Source organism: Typopeltis vanoorti, chromosome 2, assembly GCF_054136105.1.
Source record: "Typopeltis vanoorti isolate ZY-2024b chromosome 2, IOZ_Tvanoo_1.0, whole genome shotgun sequence".
Taxonomy (NCBI): domain Eukaryota; kingdom Metazoa; phylum Arthropoda; class Arachnida; order Uropygi; family Thelyphonidae; genus Typopeltis; species Typopeltis vanoorti.
Genome location: NC_143550.1, coordinates 147486020 through 147500299, shown reverse-complemented (window position 1 = coordinate 147500299; position 14280 = coordinate 147486020). Strand labels below are relative to the sequence as shown.

At 34.4% G+C, this 14280-nt stretch overlaps 1 protein-coding gene and 1 long non-coding RNA gene across 5 annotated transcripts in view; one reads left to right on the top strand and one right to left on the bottom strand.

The window, feature by feature from the left end:
- LOC150109514 (uncharacterized) overlaps positions 1 to 14280 on the bottom strand; it is a 74833-nt gene that overhangs the window by 38674 nt on the left and 21879 nt on the right. Inside the window, exon 3 of one of the 3 annotated variants that reach the window (XR_016550412.1) lies at positions 6359 to 6425. The exons of 1 other annotated variant lie outside the window; for it this stretch is intronic. This is a non-coding gene — a long non-coding RNA (uncharacterized LOC150109514). Of the gene's footprint in view, positions 1 to 6102; positions 6426 to 14280 lie in introns of those variants that run through there. One more of the 3 variants, XR_016550410.1, reaches the window with a different exon arrangement.
- Positions 12152 to 14280, top strand: part of LOC150109513 (guanylate kinase) — a 117092-nt gene continuing 114963 nt past the window's right edge. Inside the window, exon 1 of one of the 2 annotated variants that reach the window (XM_090413425.1) lies at positions 12152 to 12308. In XM_090413425.1, the coding sequence (XP_090269551.1) occupies positions 12239 to 12308 (70 nt within the window). In that variant the 5' untranslated portion in view covers positions 12152 to 12238. Of the gene's footprint in view, positions 12309 to 12530; positions 12685 to 14280 lie in introns of those variants that run through there. The other variant, XM_090413417.1, reaches the window with a different exon arrangement.

The window sequence follows — 14280 nt, the reverse complement described above, 5'->3', positions numbered from 1 at the left end:
GTTATACACCCCAAATCCTTACAAAATAACTAATTCTATTTACCTTTGAATGCTATCCACTGGTCGCGTGTCCAGCAAGTCGGCAAATCTTTCCTTTCGTTCAACGTATTAATATTATCGCATTGCGACTGATGGGAATTCTGTGTTCTGTTAATTCGTTAGAACATCTTTCTCTTCAGAAACTACATACAAACTGTCATTACAAACTCATTTTGTATTATTACTGTCATCCGAGATATTTTTCCGTTTAAAGAAGGTATCAATACTTATCCATATTTGAATTACCGTATTTACTCGAATATAACTCGTGATTCATTGCTTAGTGCCGTATAAAGGTGGTTCCAAGACTGCTGTTGTAAATTACCGACCGATTAGCATATCAGGAATCATTGTCAAGGTCTTAGAGAAAATAGTCAAAAGGAAAATACAAGATTGGATTGAAGAAAATGGGATACTGTATCGGGGACAGCATGGTTTTGTGAAGGGTAGGTCATGCCTCAGTAACTTGCTCACGTATTATAACACAGTGACGGCTGAACTGGATAAGGGTAATGGGTTTACGGTGATTCTACTGGACCTTGCCAAGGCCTTTGACAGGATTCCACATGGAATTCTAATCAGTAAATTGCAGCATATGGGAATGGACATAGGGTTGGTGAGATGGATAGGAGGGTGGTTGACGGAGAGATATCAGAGAGTGGTTTACTCGGGAGTAGAGTCCACAAGACGGCCTGTGACTAGTGGTGTGCCACAAGGATCTGTTCTTGGACCACTACTGTTTAATTTGTTCATAAATGATATAGGAAATGATCTGAGAGGAACAGTTCATTTGTTTGCGGATGATGCGAAGTTGGGTAGGGCAATAGTGAATGCAGATGACGTCAAAATTTTGCAGGATGATTTGGATAGATTGGAGGTCTGGGCTAAGGAGAATGGATGCCAGTTTAATGTGGCAAAATGTAAGGTTATGCATTTTGGGGTGAAAAGATTGGCGGCAGTTTACTGCATTGGTGGAACCCTGCTCCAGGAAATTGATGAGGCACGAGATTTAGGAGTGTTGGTGGATAAGGAATTGAAATTTAGGGGACACATTGCAAAAGTGACCAAAACAGCTCATCAAATCACTTGGTTGCTGAAGAATACGTTGACAAGCAGAGACAAGCAGGTTATTGTTCCTCTCTATCGAGCCTTGATAAGACCCCATCTAGACTACTGTGCTCAGATTTGGTCACCTAGGTTTCTTCTTGATGGGGAGGATGTGGAGAGGATCCAGAGGCGAGTGACCAAGATGATAGCAGGTCTGTGGAATGAACCGTATGAGAACAGGTTGAGGATTTGTGGGTTGCAAAAATTGGTTGATAGGCGGAGGAGGGGAGATATGATTGAGACATTCAAATTACTGAAGGGTTTCTATAAAATTAATTCAGAAGATATTTTTGAGAACAGGGCTGGTTGTGGGAGGACTAGGGGACATCCATGGAAACTGGGCAAAAGTGTGGTTAGTAAAGGTGTTAGAGCTGGGTTCTTTACTTTTAGAGTAGTGAATGAGTGGAATGCGCTCCCTGAGTCTGTAGTGGATGCTGTGACAGTGAATGAGTTTAAGGCGAGGTATGATAGATACTGTATGAATGTCAGATAGTTGTGATGAATATGATTTGGGGCCTCCCTCGATGAGTCTAATGACTCCCTGGAGTTGCCCGTAATAATAGTAATAATAATAGTAATAATAACTCGTACCCTGAATTTACTTTACTAAAAAAGAAATTAAAAAGTTTCGCGTATACCTCCTCGCACAGGAAAAAAGTTTAAGCACGTTTACATCAGGGCGATAATAACTTACTCCCCGTGGTAAACCACACGCCCTCCTCAGTAGCCAATAGTGACTACACACGCAAGGAAAATAAGTAGATTTATTGTATCACTGAACAAGATACAGAGACATTTGCAGTCTGTGTAATATATTTCTCAACAAATAGTGCGATCAGAGACAACTGGGATAAAAACGGCACTAACCAATGAATCACAGATCTCCTTCCCACAGAAACTGCTGTATAGACTCAAGCAAAACCATATGTTACACTGGCAAACACAGTATCTAGCTAAAAATTTGATGTTTGCCGGTAGCCCTCCCCCCAGCTCAAACAGCAGCCATAAAATTTAATCGACCGTGTTAAAATTCGTAAACTTGTTAAAACTAAGAAATATATATATAGTGAATGTTGTGATGGATATTTCAACTCAATTGTCGGCTTGTTTTTATCTTTCAATCGCTGGGTCGTTTGTTAATACCATACCAATCATATGCACTTCTTCATAAATGCTCTATCTATACAGGCCTGCCATTGCTGTCTGTTTCGTGCCCTGCTTTCACTTCTCAGTCATTCGTGAAGGATTGTTCATCACATATCTCAATCTTGTAAATTACTGTCAGTACCGTCGATAGGGTGTAACATAGAGGTAGCCTGCCTCACTAGGCGCTGTATTCCGTCAACAAGATATTTTACAGCATCTGATGTAGATGCAATAGATTTATTTGAACAATTAAAAATTCTTCCAAAAATAATACAAAAGAAAAGTGGTCCTCATCAAATTTTATCATATATATATATATATATAACCAAAATCTTGTAGAACGTTATCCCCAACATAACCACCGCCCTACGGATATTGTTAACAATTCCTGTTAGTGTAGCAACTGAGGAAAGAAATTTTCCCAAGCTTAATTATTATTATTATTATTATTATTATTATTATTATTATTATTATTATTATAGCACACCTCCAGGGAGTCCAAAGACTCATCGAGGGAGGGCATCTACTCTACAACTCCTCGTCTCACTACTCCACCAACCTTCATGATCTAACACCATCGCCATCTACCGCCGACTACCACCACTAGTACTTCCACAGAAAACTATGGATTTTCATATTTCTTCTTGATAGATATTAAATAAATCTGGTTAGAGTGGGCAACCCTGCATGACTCCTTTTTATATTTTGAATTTGTCTGTTTTCATTTTATTAAATTTGATAGTTGCTTTGGTATCTTTATAATAATTCGTAATAAAGGTTTGTTTTTGCATTACGTGCATATTCAAAAATGCTCAATTAACTATACAAAATATGTATATTTTGTAAATGTAATGAGAAACGTAATCGCAATTTAATCTTATTTCGAAATGAGATTGTTACTTGGAAGCACATTTCTTAGAGGAATTTTTCGAGTTACTTAAGAAGCGTAATAATTATTTTTATTAGATTTGCTTTCTTTCGTCGAACATAAAGATGAAAAAATAAATCCGCCTTCTGTAGCCCTAACCGCTGACAATCGTATTATTGTCTGTTATAGTATGAGAACAATGATTGATAGGGGAAAAAATTACAATAGCATTTGTTATTGTAAAAAAAATTGTTTTTTTGTAATAAGCATCTATACCAGAGATTCCCAACCTTTTTTGTTTCCTAGAGCACATTCTAAAATACCGATAGGGTGACGGGCGCCATCTATTTTTTCGGAATTGCAACGCTACTGTTGCATAACAAACAAACACAATTATCTTTAAAATTAACGAAACAATATGTTTCCTCCCAGTCAATGTTAAAATTAAGTTGTCTTTTACTTGATTCACTCATTTTAGGATTAAAAATCAAAATATTTCAAAAATTTAAGTACAAGACACCGTTAAAATTATGTACATATAACTAGCAACAGATAGTGAACAACTTCTAATGCCCGTCTACTTTACATTGTATGCATTTAATACTCTTCATGTGTCATTAACGCATGCGTCATAGCATGCCATGAATTGTTGTGTGATGTGCACGTGATTATTTCAAATTATACTGCACACGGTTGAACAGCGGCGAGCACACACAAATTGGTCAACGGGCGCCATGGTGTTCGCGGGCATAGGGTTGGGAACGCCTGATTTATACCTTCTTCAATGAAAAATTTAGCTCCGTGAAAATGTACTCTTTCAAGTCCCTTCGATAGTTATTTAATTTAACGGATGCGAAGTATCCATTGAAGTTAATAGATTAGTGTCCTAAAGTTATGACGAACTACATTTTTATCTGTACTCGTATATGAAAAAATGTTCATGAATACAGCCAAATGTAGAGATAAATTTATTGCCAGCGTACTAGTAAATGATGTTACACAAAAATGTGTTATAAATTTCGTTCAAATTAAATTACAATACAATACGTAGTTAAGGAATTAATGTTAGTGCTTACAGAAAAGTATGCGGAGAGACATTTCAGTATGAAGCATGTCCCATCGCAGTTCCATCGCAGGATAAGAACTTGTTTGTTTTCTGGAAGGGAATTTCGCTCTGCAGTGTGTCTCCCTATTGCGTCTCAAATATGTTCCATGGGATTGAAATTTGGGCAGCGTGCTGGCCACTTGATTCGATTACTATCCTCGGTCTCCAGGAGTATATCCACTGCTCGTGTGTGAGCAGTGGATATACTCCTGGAGTAATCTTTAAATATGAATTATTCGCCTACAGCACCACGAAACAAAGGAACTTAGTTGCAATATTGTTCATCAGTTATAGTCATTTTCTCCCAGCACTTTTAGCTCGGTACATCTATTAAGCATAATGTCTCCTCACACCATGACCCCAGCACCACTGTATCTTTCAATGTCGAGAACATTCTCGTGATTTTAAGCATACTACTTTAGCGCCATATCAGGTGTTGTCTACAATTGGAGGAAAGACTAAAACTACTTTCATCTGTAAAGAGTTCATTAGCCCATTGGTGTCTTGTTCAATTTTTATGGATGCAACACCACTGAAAACTAGCTCTATGATGAGTTTTGTATAAATGGACAGACTGCAGGCCTTCGGGCTTATAGGCATACTTGTCGCAGACATTTTTCCACATTTCCTCGAGATAGTGTGCTTGAATAGAGCCGACATGCAAGCTGACCTGCCATGGTGTGTTAATTACATTTTGCTCTTATAACCAAAAATCTATCTTCATGCTCCATGGTAGAGCCAGGGAAACCTTCAAGCGAGCGTCTAGAATACATTCCACTGCTTTAAAACAATGTCCAGAGCCTGGATACGATGCTATGTGAGATTCCAAACTCTCTCGCAATATCAGTAATTCTACAGCCTTCTTCAAGCTTTCCAGTAATTCTTCTCTGCGTGAAATCATCTAGATGATGTTTTTGAAACATTACAAAAATCCACGTTGCCAACTGTATTCCTTCCAAAAATGACCTTCCTTCAAACACAATTCGCTTAGTGCTGCCTTTTCCTTTTATCCGAGTGCTACCACGTGACACTTTTGTGCGCGATTCAAAATTTTAACATGTCCCGCTTTATAATCGAAATCGTCAGTTATACAAATTGCCATAAGCTAATTCGTTTGAATTTGCGGTTGTAATCTTCAGAAATTGTATTTTAGGTTTTGGACCCAATGTGTAATATTTGGAATTGAAATAAGATAGATGTGAAGCTTATATTTTTGATATATTGTATTTTATCAATGCGACAATTTGGGTGGTTTTCAATGATATGTCCCAGTAAGTCAATAGGAGTTCCACAAATTGATAAGTAGTGCAGAATCGTTGTTTGGAGAACATTTCGTTTGTGTGATAACCATTCCTATAAGAAGAATATGCCAATTAATGATAAAAATGGAAAGAACATTAAATCTATATAATGGCCACATAAAAATACAACATTGACATTTTTTGAAAAATATAATTTGTTATGTTTGATTGTTATATTAATTAGTTCACTATATTAGTTACATTAAATTTCATTGTGTGTTCTTAAAGTTAAAAAGTTTTTTCGATTTTTTTAATATTCCATGTTGTCCAGTCTGCAGTATTCGCCACGAGCTAGTGGGCGAGCATATTTGTCGAGCATGGATAATATATATATATATATTTATCTCAGAGCTAATAAATAATATATCGTATTATATTATTTCTGAAAAAAAAATTGTATTAAAAAAAAAAAAAGAGAACGAGATAAATCGAGTATCTAAGTTCAACATTCGACTGCCTCATTGTACAAACCACACAATGAACAGGATCTAGAACAGTGGTTTTAAGGAATAGACAGTTTCTTCGAGAAGACAGTAGGCTTATGACAGTTACCTGTCACACGTCCTACTGTCCTCTTGAAGGAACGGTTAAAAATCATAGTTATTTATTTATCTATTTATTTATTTATGTAAATTTCACGCATTTATTTATGCTGTCACTAATAGTACATTAGTATTAGTATCGGGAGTGGGCTAGATAATCTGGAAGCTCTGCTTTAGTGATCAGACATATAACTTTTTCAAACCACCAGTTGGTGGTGGTCTTACACAGGCGAAGAAATTCATCCCTTACCCAGAGGCATTCATAGAGCATTATCCACTGAGATTCGCATTTTTGGCCTGTTGACTCAGTGGCAAGACTGCAAATGAATAATATATTGTGAAATAGCATTTCTATCACAAATATCAGGGATTAAGATAATAGCATATACTTTGGTCAGACACACATACATTAGAGAATGTTAACATATATGTAGAGAATTATAATTACTACATAATGGCTATTTATAGACTCTCTCACTCTTATACGCCTTACAACTTTACACAAGAACTGGTTATATTTTGTACCGCATCAGTTATTATAATGTTATCTAAGTTCGTGATATAAACATTGATTTGCTAGACTACAGCCGATTTTCTCTGAATTACATTGATTTATTAGCGATATTTAGTGTTGCGCAGTATGTAAATGTTACAACGAGAGAATTCAATGGCAATAAATTGTGATGTATCAAGCATTCGTTAGGACACTAAGTACAAATGAAATCCAGACAGCAGTTGTTAAATCAATCAATTAAGTGGTGGAGACTGGGAGTTATAGAGTCTGATGAGTCTTCAGACTCCTTCAATCAGAAGCACTTTTCAATAGCCTTCAAAATCCATTTGCAATTAACAACTACAAACACAAAAGATTACAGAGTTTTAGTATGCCAGAATAAACTACTACAACCAGTTGGTGGTGGTCTTTCTAGAAGACACAAGAATTTTCTGAGAAAATTCTTGTGTCTTCTAGCAACTTCGCCTGTATGCCGGATGAAAAAACATGAGGTTCCCGGAAAAAATCCTACTACTTCCATATGAGATCGGTCAACTCACCTTTAGTTGAAAAAGTCCATATAAAGAGTGCTCTCATCATGATAAAAATCGAAGGATTCAAAGTTCCATTATCTTGTAACCTGAATGAGTGCTCTTGGGTTATTGATATGATGTCTTTTTTCATTTATAACATTTATATTACCTTTATAAAAATCTGCTAATGCCATTTATTCCCTAAAAGGAGATAAATGGCAGTTGCAGATTTTTACATGCAAGGTCATTTAGCTCTAACTTTTTGAAACTGAGGGAGGAAGCTAATTCCACCCTAAGCCAATCACAGATAGCTGGCTCAAGAATATCAATGATTAATTTGGCATTTGGGGAGAAAATACGGCAGACAACTACTGCCGTTTCGTGGTCCTTAACCCTAACACCATTTATTATTTTCTGAAATGGTGTGAGTTTATGGTCTGTTTACTTCAGCTGAGAGAGTAACAACTCAAGTTTCCAGGAGAAAATCCTATATGTCTGTGCCAAAGATCGACCGAAACAGGTCTAAAAGAACAAGAAGAAGAACTTTAAAAAAAGGTCGTCAAATCGGCAATTAGAATCAAACAATCTTTCTTTGGGAGGCTATGGATGCAAACATTATTTTCTCATGGCTACACAGACTAATTATATTTTTTAATTCATTTTTTTTCTCTGTTTATAAATTTTATTAATATTCTTATAGCTGGTAACAACTTTTTAGAGGCATATCCTCACCTTTTTATTTATTTTATTATATTTTTAAAATAAATAATAAATACATAAAAAGGAGGAAAACTTATAAAAAGTAGTAAACCTACCAAGAATAATAAATAATTTTCAGTGTTTATATTCATTTATAAACATTGAACATTCAGTGTTTATAAATCCTTATACTAAGCTCTTCCCTCCACCTGTATTGTGTGAATCGTAGTATGATAAGTAGGCCTATTACACATCAAAACGAATATGACGTGTTGAACAGTCGTGACGGCACGAATAATCGTGTAGCGAAAACACCAGTATGTTGGATAGAAATAGATGATTTTTAAGTAATAGAGATGGAGAAGTCACGTAATAATAATAATAATAATAATAATAATAATAATAATAATAATAATAATAATAATAATAATAGGCTGACCATATTTCCTTGAGACAAAAACGGGACATTGGGATGGCAAAAACGGGGATTATGTAATATTCTGTATTCATGAAAAAGTAAGATGGTAAAAAAAAGTTTTATTACATAAACATATTGAGCTTACCATTATTCTTCAGTGACAGAACCCATACCAAAATTTAGGTAGATGTAAAGGGGGACTGTATCTCATTACGATCGTACCATGAATATTTCTCTTAAACAGCAAATTTCGGTCTTTCAACACTTTATCATAAAACTTTTCACAATTTTTTCTGACAACTAACATAGCTCTCAACACTTAATCTAGATTTCTCCTTTGACTACATCCTGTTCATAACAGAAAATATTCTCTTAACGAGTGTTGTACTTCCTGGAAGACAAAGAATAAACTCTACAATATTACAAAAGTCTTGAAAGTCTAGGCGTTTTTCGCTCATTTCGGATAAAATCTGTACCCATCTATCAGATACATGAATGTTTTCTTTATTCCATGTATCGAACTGCCTCATAATTAGATTTTATGAGGGTCAATGATCCACAAACGATTATAGATTATGAATAATAATTTATGATTGGCCTCGCCTACTCCCTATAAGGGAATAAAAGGCGTTAGCTGATTTATTTTTTATTTTATAATTTATATTTATTGTTTTTATTATAAGCGCGACAAAACTGACATTTTTATTAAAACGACGGTACGGCAGGGAAATATGAAAAAAACGGTACTGTCCTGTTCATAACGGGACGTATGGTCAGCCTAAGTAATAATAATAATAATAATAATAGTTCAAAATTTATATTCGGAACATATCAGTGGATGAAAACTGATACCGTGTGAGCGTGTATGGGGCTTATTTACCTCTTACTATGGGCTAAGGTATATAGATAAGCCATCAAGATAGCAAATAAGGAAAATTACAAGGTGGAAAATTTTGTACGAATAATTATCAGTAAAATGGAATTAAGTATACCGAATAATTATACTTGAACAGCACATCGAACATCTGTTGGCCATGTTGATCGAATGGATTGCATCTCCACTTTCCAACGAAAAAGTACTATGGGTTTGAATACATCTTGGTCACAGATGTTTGTGAATTTCTTCAGATGAATTTTGTTGTCTGACGTGAGATCATACCAGCACCTTGCTTATTGGGCACCTGAAGTGGCATGAAAAGTACAATGTTCAGTCTCTTGAGGGTTTGGACTTATTATCCTAGAGCTCACAATAAAAAAAAATGCATAACATGCATCCAAAAATGCTTTACAAAAGTATATCGAAAAGTGTACATATACTTTCTGTTATATCTTTATTTGAAACCATATTTGATTATTTTTATGGAATGGGATTATTATTATTATTAAGTGATACCTCCAAGGAGTGCAAGGATTTATTGTGGGAGGGCATACAACCCACTGTCTCCACTTAATCTGTCTAAACACAACGGCACTGTCCACCATAATACATACATATATATATATATATATATATATATATGTCTGGCTCCCACTGATGAGACCTCAATAAAGGTCGAAACCGGTCTGGGTAGTGACCCTTGCCTTTAATGCATAGCATCATACATCTTCGCAAGGGGATGTGCTTTGCATTAGGGAGAAATACTAAGGAAAGTTATCAGAGCTTACTCCACCTTTACCATGAGTTGCCTCAAACTTGAACTATGTTCAGGTGCAAACTTGACTTACTTGTCTGTTTACTTACTTGGGAAAAAGGATTAAAACCAAACCAAGTTTATTTATAAAATTGCTTGATATCTTTAACATATAGTAAACCCAAGATAACAAAACTTTCTATATATATATGTGTGTGTGAAATCCCCAGTGAAATTCCAAACATTATCTTATCACTATCCATCACCATAATGCCATACGCAAACTATTTACTTATCTACAACTCATAACAACACACATTCAGGACATTGACGTCGCTACCCCTTTCACGCTACTCCTATTTGGTTCATAGTGTCTTACCACTCTTATAACAGAGTCCGTGCTAGTGCCCTATCCAGCCACGTTTTTTTTTTATTCTCGGCCAATACCAATGTTGAAGGACGACAACGTCAAAAACACTGGAACTCAACTTCAAACATCCATAAATGCTCCGATGAATTAGAAAGTCGTATATTGGAATCCATGGAAATAGCTCTCGACCCTGCCCATCTAAACAGCAATCTCAGTTATAGCCTACCCGATTCACATAGCGCTGTAATCCAGTTTTGGCGCACTGATGATATCATTCTTCACGCCAGAACTAACGCTCGGACTCAATTTCAAACACAACTACTACTACTTGTTCTAAACTCTGTTTTGTCTAAAGTACAATATATTTTTAAGATGTTGTTTTCTCCATGGTACTGTATTCACCTGACGAAGTCGGCATTTCCGATTAAACTAGTACTGAAACCTTATTAAATCTCTTGTATTTTTTTCTCGGTGTTTAAGTCAGTTAATAATTATATATATATATATATATATAAATATATATATATATATATATTTAAGTCAGTTAATAATTATATATATATATATATATATATATATATATATATATATATATATATATATATATATATATATATATATATATATATATATATATATATATATATATATATATATATATATATATATATATATATACTGTATATATATATATATATATATATATATGTAATTACTTTTTTAACTTGGAGATACTGTATATTAGGGTTACCAAGTAATTTTATAAGCTTGGTTATTTAACTCCTAATCCCAAGTATGCAAACAATTAAGTTTGCGCCTGAAACATAGTTCAAGTCTAAAGATGGTACAACACCAGGGCAACTCATTGTAAAGGTGGATAAAGCTCTGATCACTATTCTTAGTATTTTCCCATAATGTAAAGCACATCTCACTAAAAGATGTATATATATATATATATATATATATATATTTTTTTTTTTTTTTTTTTTGCTATATCTCCCAAATTTTGAGTCCCCCTCCCTTGCTTTTCCGGGTTTTTCTAATTGCGGGATCTCCGTTTCACCTCTGAGCATGAAATCAAAATGACTATGTGGCTCAGATGGCATTATAATAATAATCAATTTTATAATTGAAATAATTTCAGAATTCTCAGATATTAGCAAAGAATCTTCTATATGCAGAAATATTTTTTCCATTTTTCTAAAAATATTAGTATATAATGTAATTGCATTTTGCAGCAGACGAAGTTATTATTATTATTACATCAACTCTCCTGGAGTCAGTCAAAGATTCATCGAGAGAGATGATAAAATATTTTGTTAAATGGATCATTACTAAGTGCCAGTTATTTATGTAATTTATTATGTAGCGATGGTTATATATTAATGGTTGTAATGATTATCTTCTGTGTTAATATTGAATTACTGCTAATGGTTACACAAATTCAACGATCCATGAAAAGGTTAATTTTACTAGTTTGTATTGTTTTTAATGAATTATTACATTCGCCATTCGTTTATCTTTGCAAAAATTTCTTTAATAAATAATTATAACAAAAGTTACTGGTAAGTATTGCATCAGCTTTATTGTAATATGTTAAAACTAGTGTGAGATTTTGTCGTTTATAGATATTATCATTAGCGAGCATCTGTGACTAAAAGGCAAAGAAAAATGAGTGAAATAAGTGCGCTGTTATGTGTATTAATGCTCTTATGATATATAGCTGCTGTTGCTATCGTCTCTGACGTCACAGTGTCCGAACTTTAAGTGGAAGCATGTTGGATGGGTTTTTTTTTTTTGTTTTTTTTGAAGCAAAACGCCGAGATTTCATCATTCGTTCATTCAATTAACATCTCAAGTTACTTTACCGATTATGAAGTGTTAGCTGGATATACTCACTGCTAGGTGTCACTGAATTTGTTAATAGCATTTGGAGAAGAATTACGATTAATTTATACAATTCATGATTCCAGGAGCTCAGAAGAAATGTTTCTTTATATTTCGTTTTATAAGACAATGGTTTCTTTTAGAAATCTGTATATCGTTAGGATGACTGGTGAGTAAAATTTACTTAAACAAAATGAAATGTAAGTTGTGCAGTCAATACTTTTCTTTGAAGACATTTAAAATTAAAATTTCATTAATGCTGAAGCAATGTTAAATTTTCTATTAGTTCAAAGAGGGAGCAACAGAACTAGTATTACGTGTTAAACTCTAATTGACATTTTCTGCGTGTGTGTGATGTTTGGCACCACAATTATTTCTGTGAAGTCTGGTTTCAAGGCTGTTTGGTTACGCTGAGCACCCCGTGTACTTGGTTAGGCTTAGCAAGTTTTGAAAGCAGAAGATGTCTGGAGTTGTTATCGGATTTGAACAGAAAAATGGAGAAATAGATATTATTTCTCCTATTGGTATTCATCACACGCGAAATGGTAAGATCAGTGTTACTACATTTGCATATGTCGAAAAGAATTTTATATACAATAGCTTCTTGCAACCTTCGTTACCGCTGTTCTTGTGCATGTGAATGCGCGCTTAATTACTTCGTGTTTTCATCAAGTTGTCTTGAAATTGAATTCGTTCATGATTTGCGGAGTGGCAACAGAGTCATGCATTGTGTCAAATTTCACAATGTTAAAGACTAAGAAATATCGCCGATGCTACGAGAAATGAGCCATTTTTTAATTAAAAGTTATTATATTTATGAAAAAAGTTTTTAATTAGTCGTTTTTAAACATTTGTATCGAAAGGTAAATAATTTGACTTACGTTCTCTCGAAATAGTGGAAAAATGAGATATTGTACTTTGTATACTACAGTGTTATGTCATCAGCATATTTAACTTCTATGATGATGTTTTTTTTTTTTTTTGTGGTGTGTTTCTTCCACTAAAAATCCAGTTTCTTCTTGATTCCATTTAGAACCATATGGAACCTTTCCACAAAGTTCATCCACATCACATGATCAAACTCATTTAAGCTTTCTCTTGTAGTTCAACTCTGTAACACTTTAATTCTCTTTTGTACCGATTTGCATCATTTCCTCAAAATTTTCTCATTCTTCCTCAGCATCCAGCTTTTGATCTTGATTTTTAGCTTGAACTCTATTTATTTTATGTATCTTCATATTTTATTAGTACTGTCTATCGAAAATACATTTCGATAGACAGTAAAATACAGACTAGCCTCTGGCTAGTCTGTATTTTACTGTCTTTGCATACCCAAGATCTGTTATTGTTCCCAAATAACTGAATTTGGCATTGGCTTCATTAACTGGGTACTATTAACTTATTCCATTTTTATATGCTTTCTAATATAATCATTATTTCGGTTTTGTTTATATTAATTTTAAGTTGTATTTACTATATAATGATTTAAATAAGCTGGCAAAGGGTAATGGATGTCAGTTCAATCTGGAAAAGTGTAAAGTTATGCATTTTGGGATTAAAAAATTTCCAGCTGTGTACCATATTGATGGAACGGTACTCCAAGAGATTCATGAGGCTAGGGACTTGGGGGTATTAGTGGAGAGGGAATTGAAGTTCAGAGGACATGTCCAAGATTGCGCACAGGATTACTTGGTTATTGAAGAACACACTGACATCTAGAGATAAAGAGTTATTATTCCTCTTTATAAGGCGTTGATACTTCCACATTTGGATTACTGTGCTCAAGTCTGATCGTCTGGATTCTTTGGAGATGTGGAATTGGTGGAGAGGGCCCAGAGAAGAGTAACTACGTTTGTGAGTGGTGTAAAAAATGCTGCTCCCTACATTGATAGATTGAGAGCTCGTGGATTACAGAGGTTGGGTGATGGGCAGAGAAGAGGAGATATGATAGAAACATTTAAATTACTTAAAAGTTTTTATAGGATTGATGCAAGGGAAATATTTCAGCTGTGTGATAGTGATGAAAGAACAAGAGGTCATCCCTGAAATTAAGGAAAAGTGTGGTTAACAAGAGAGTGAGAACTAGATTTTTTTGCATGGAGAGTGATGAATGAATGGAATGCATTGCCTGACTCAGTTGT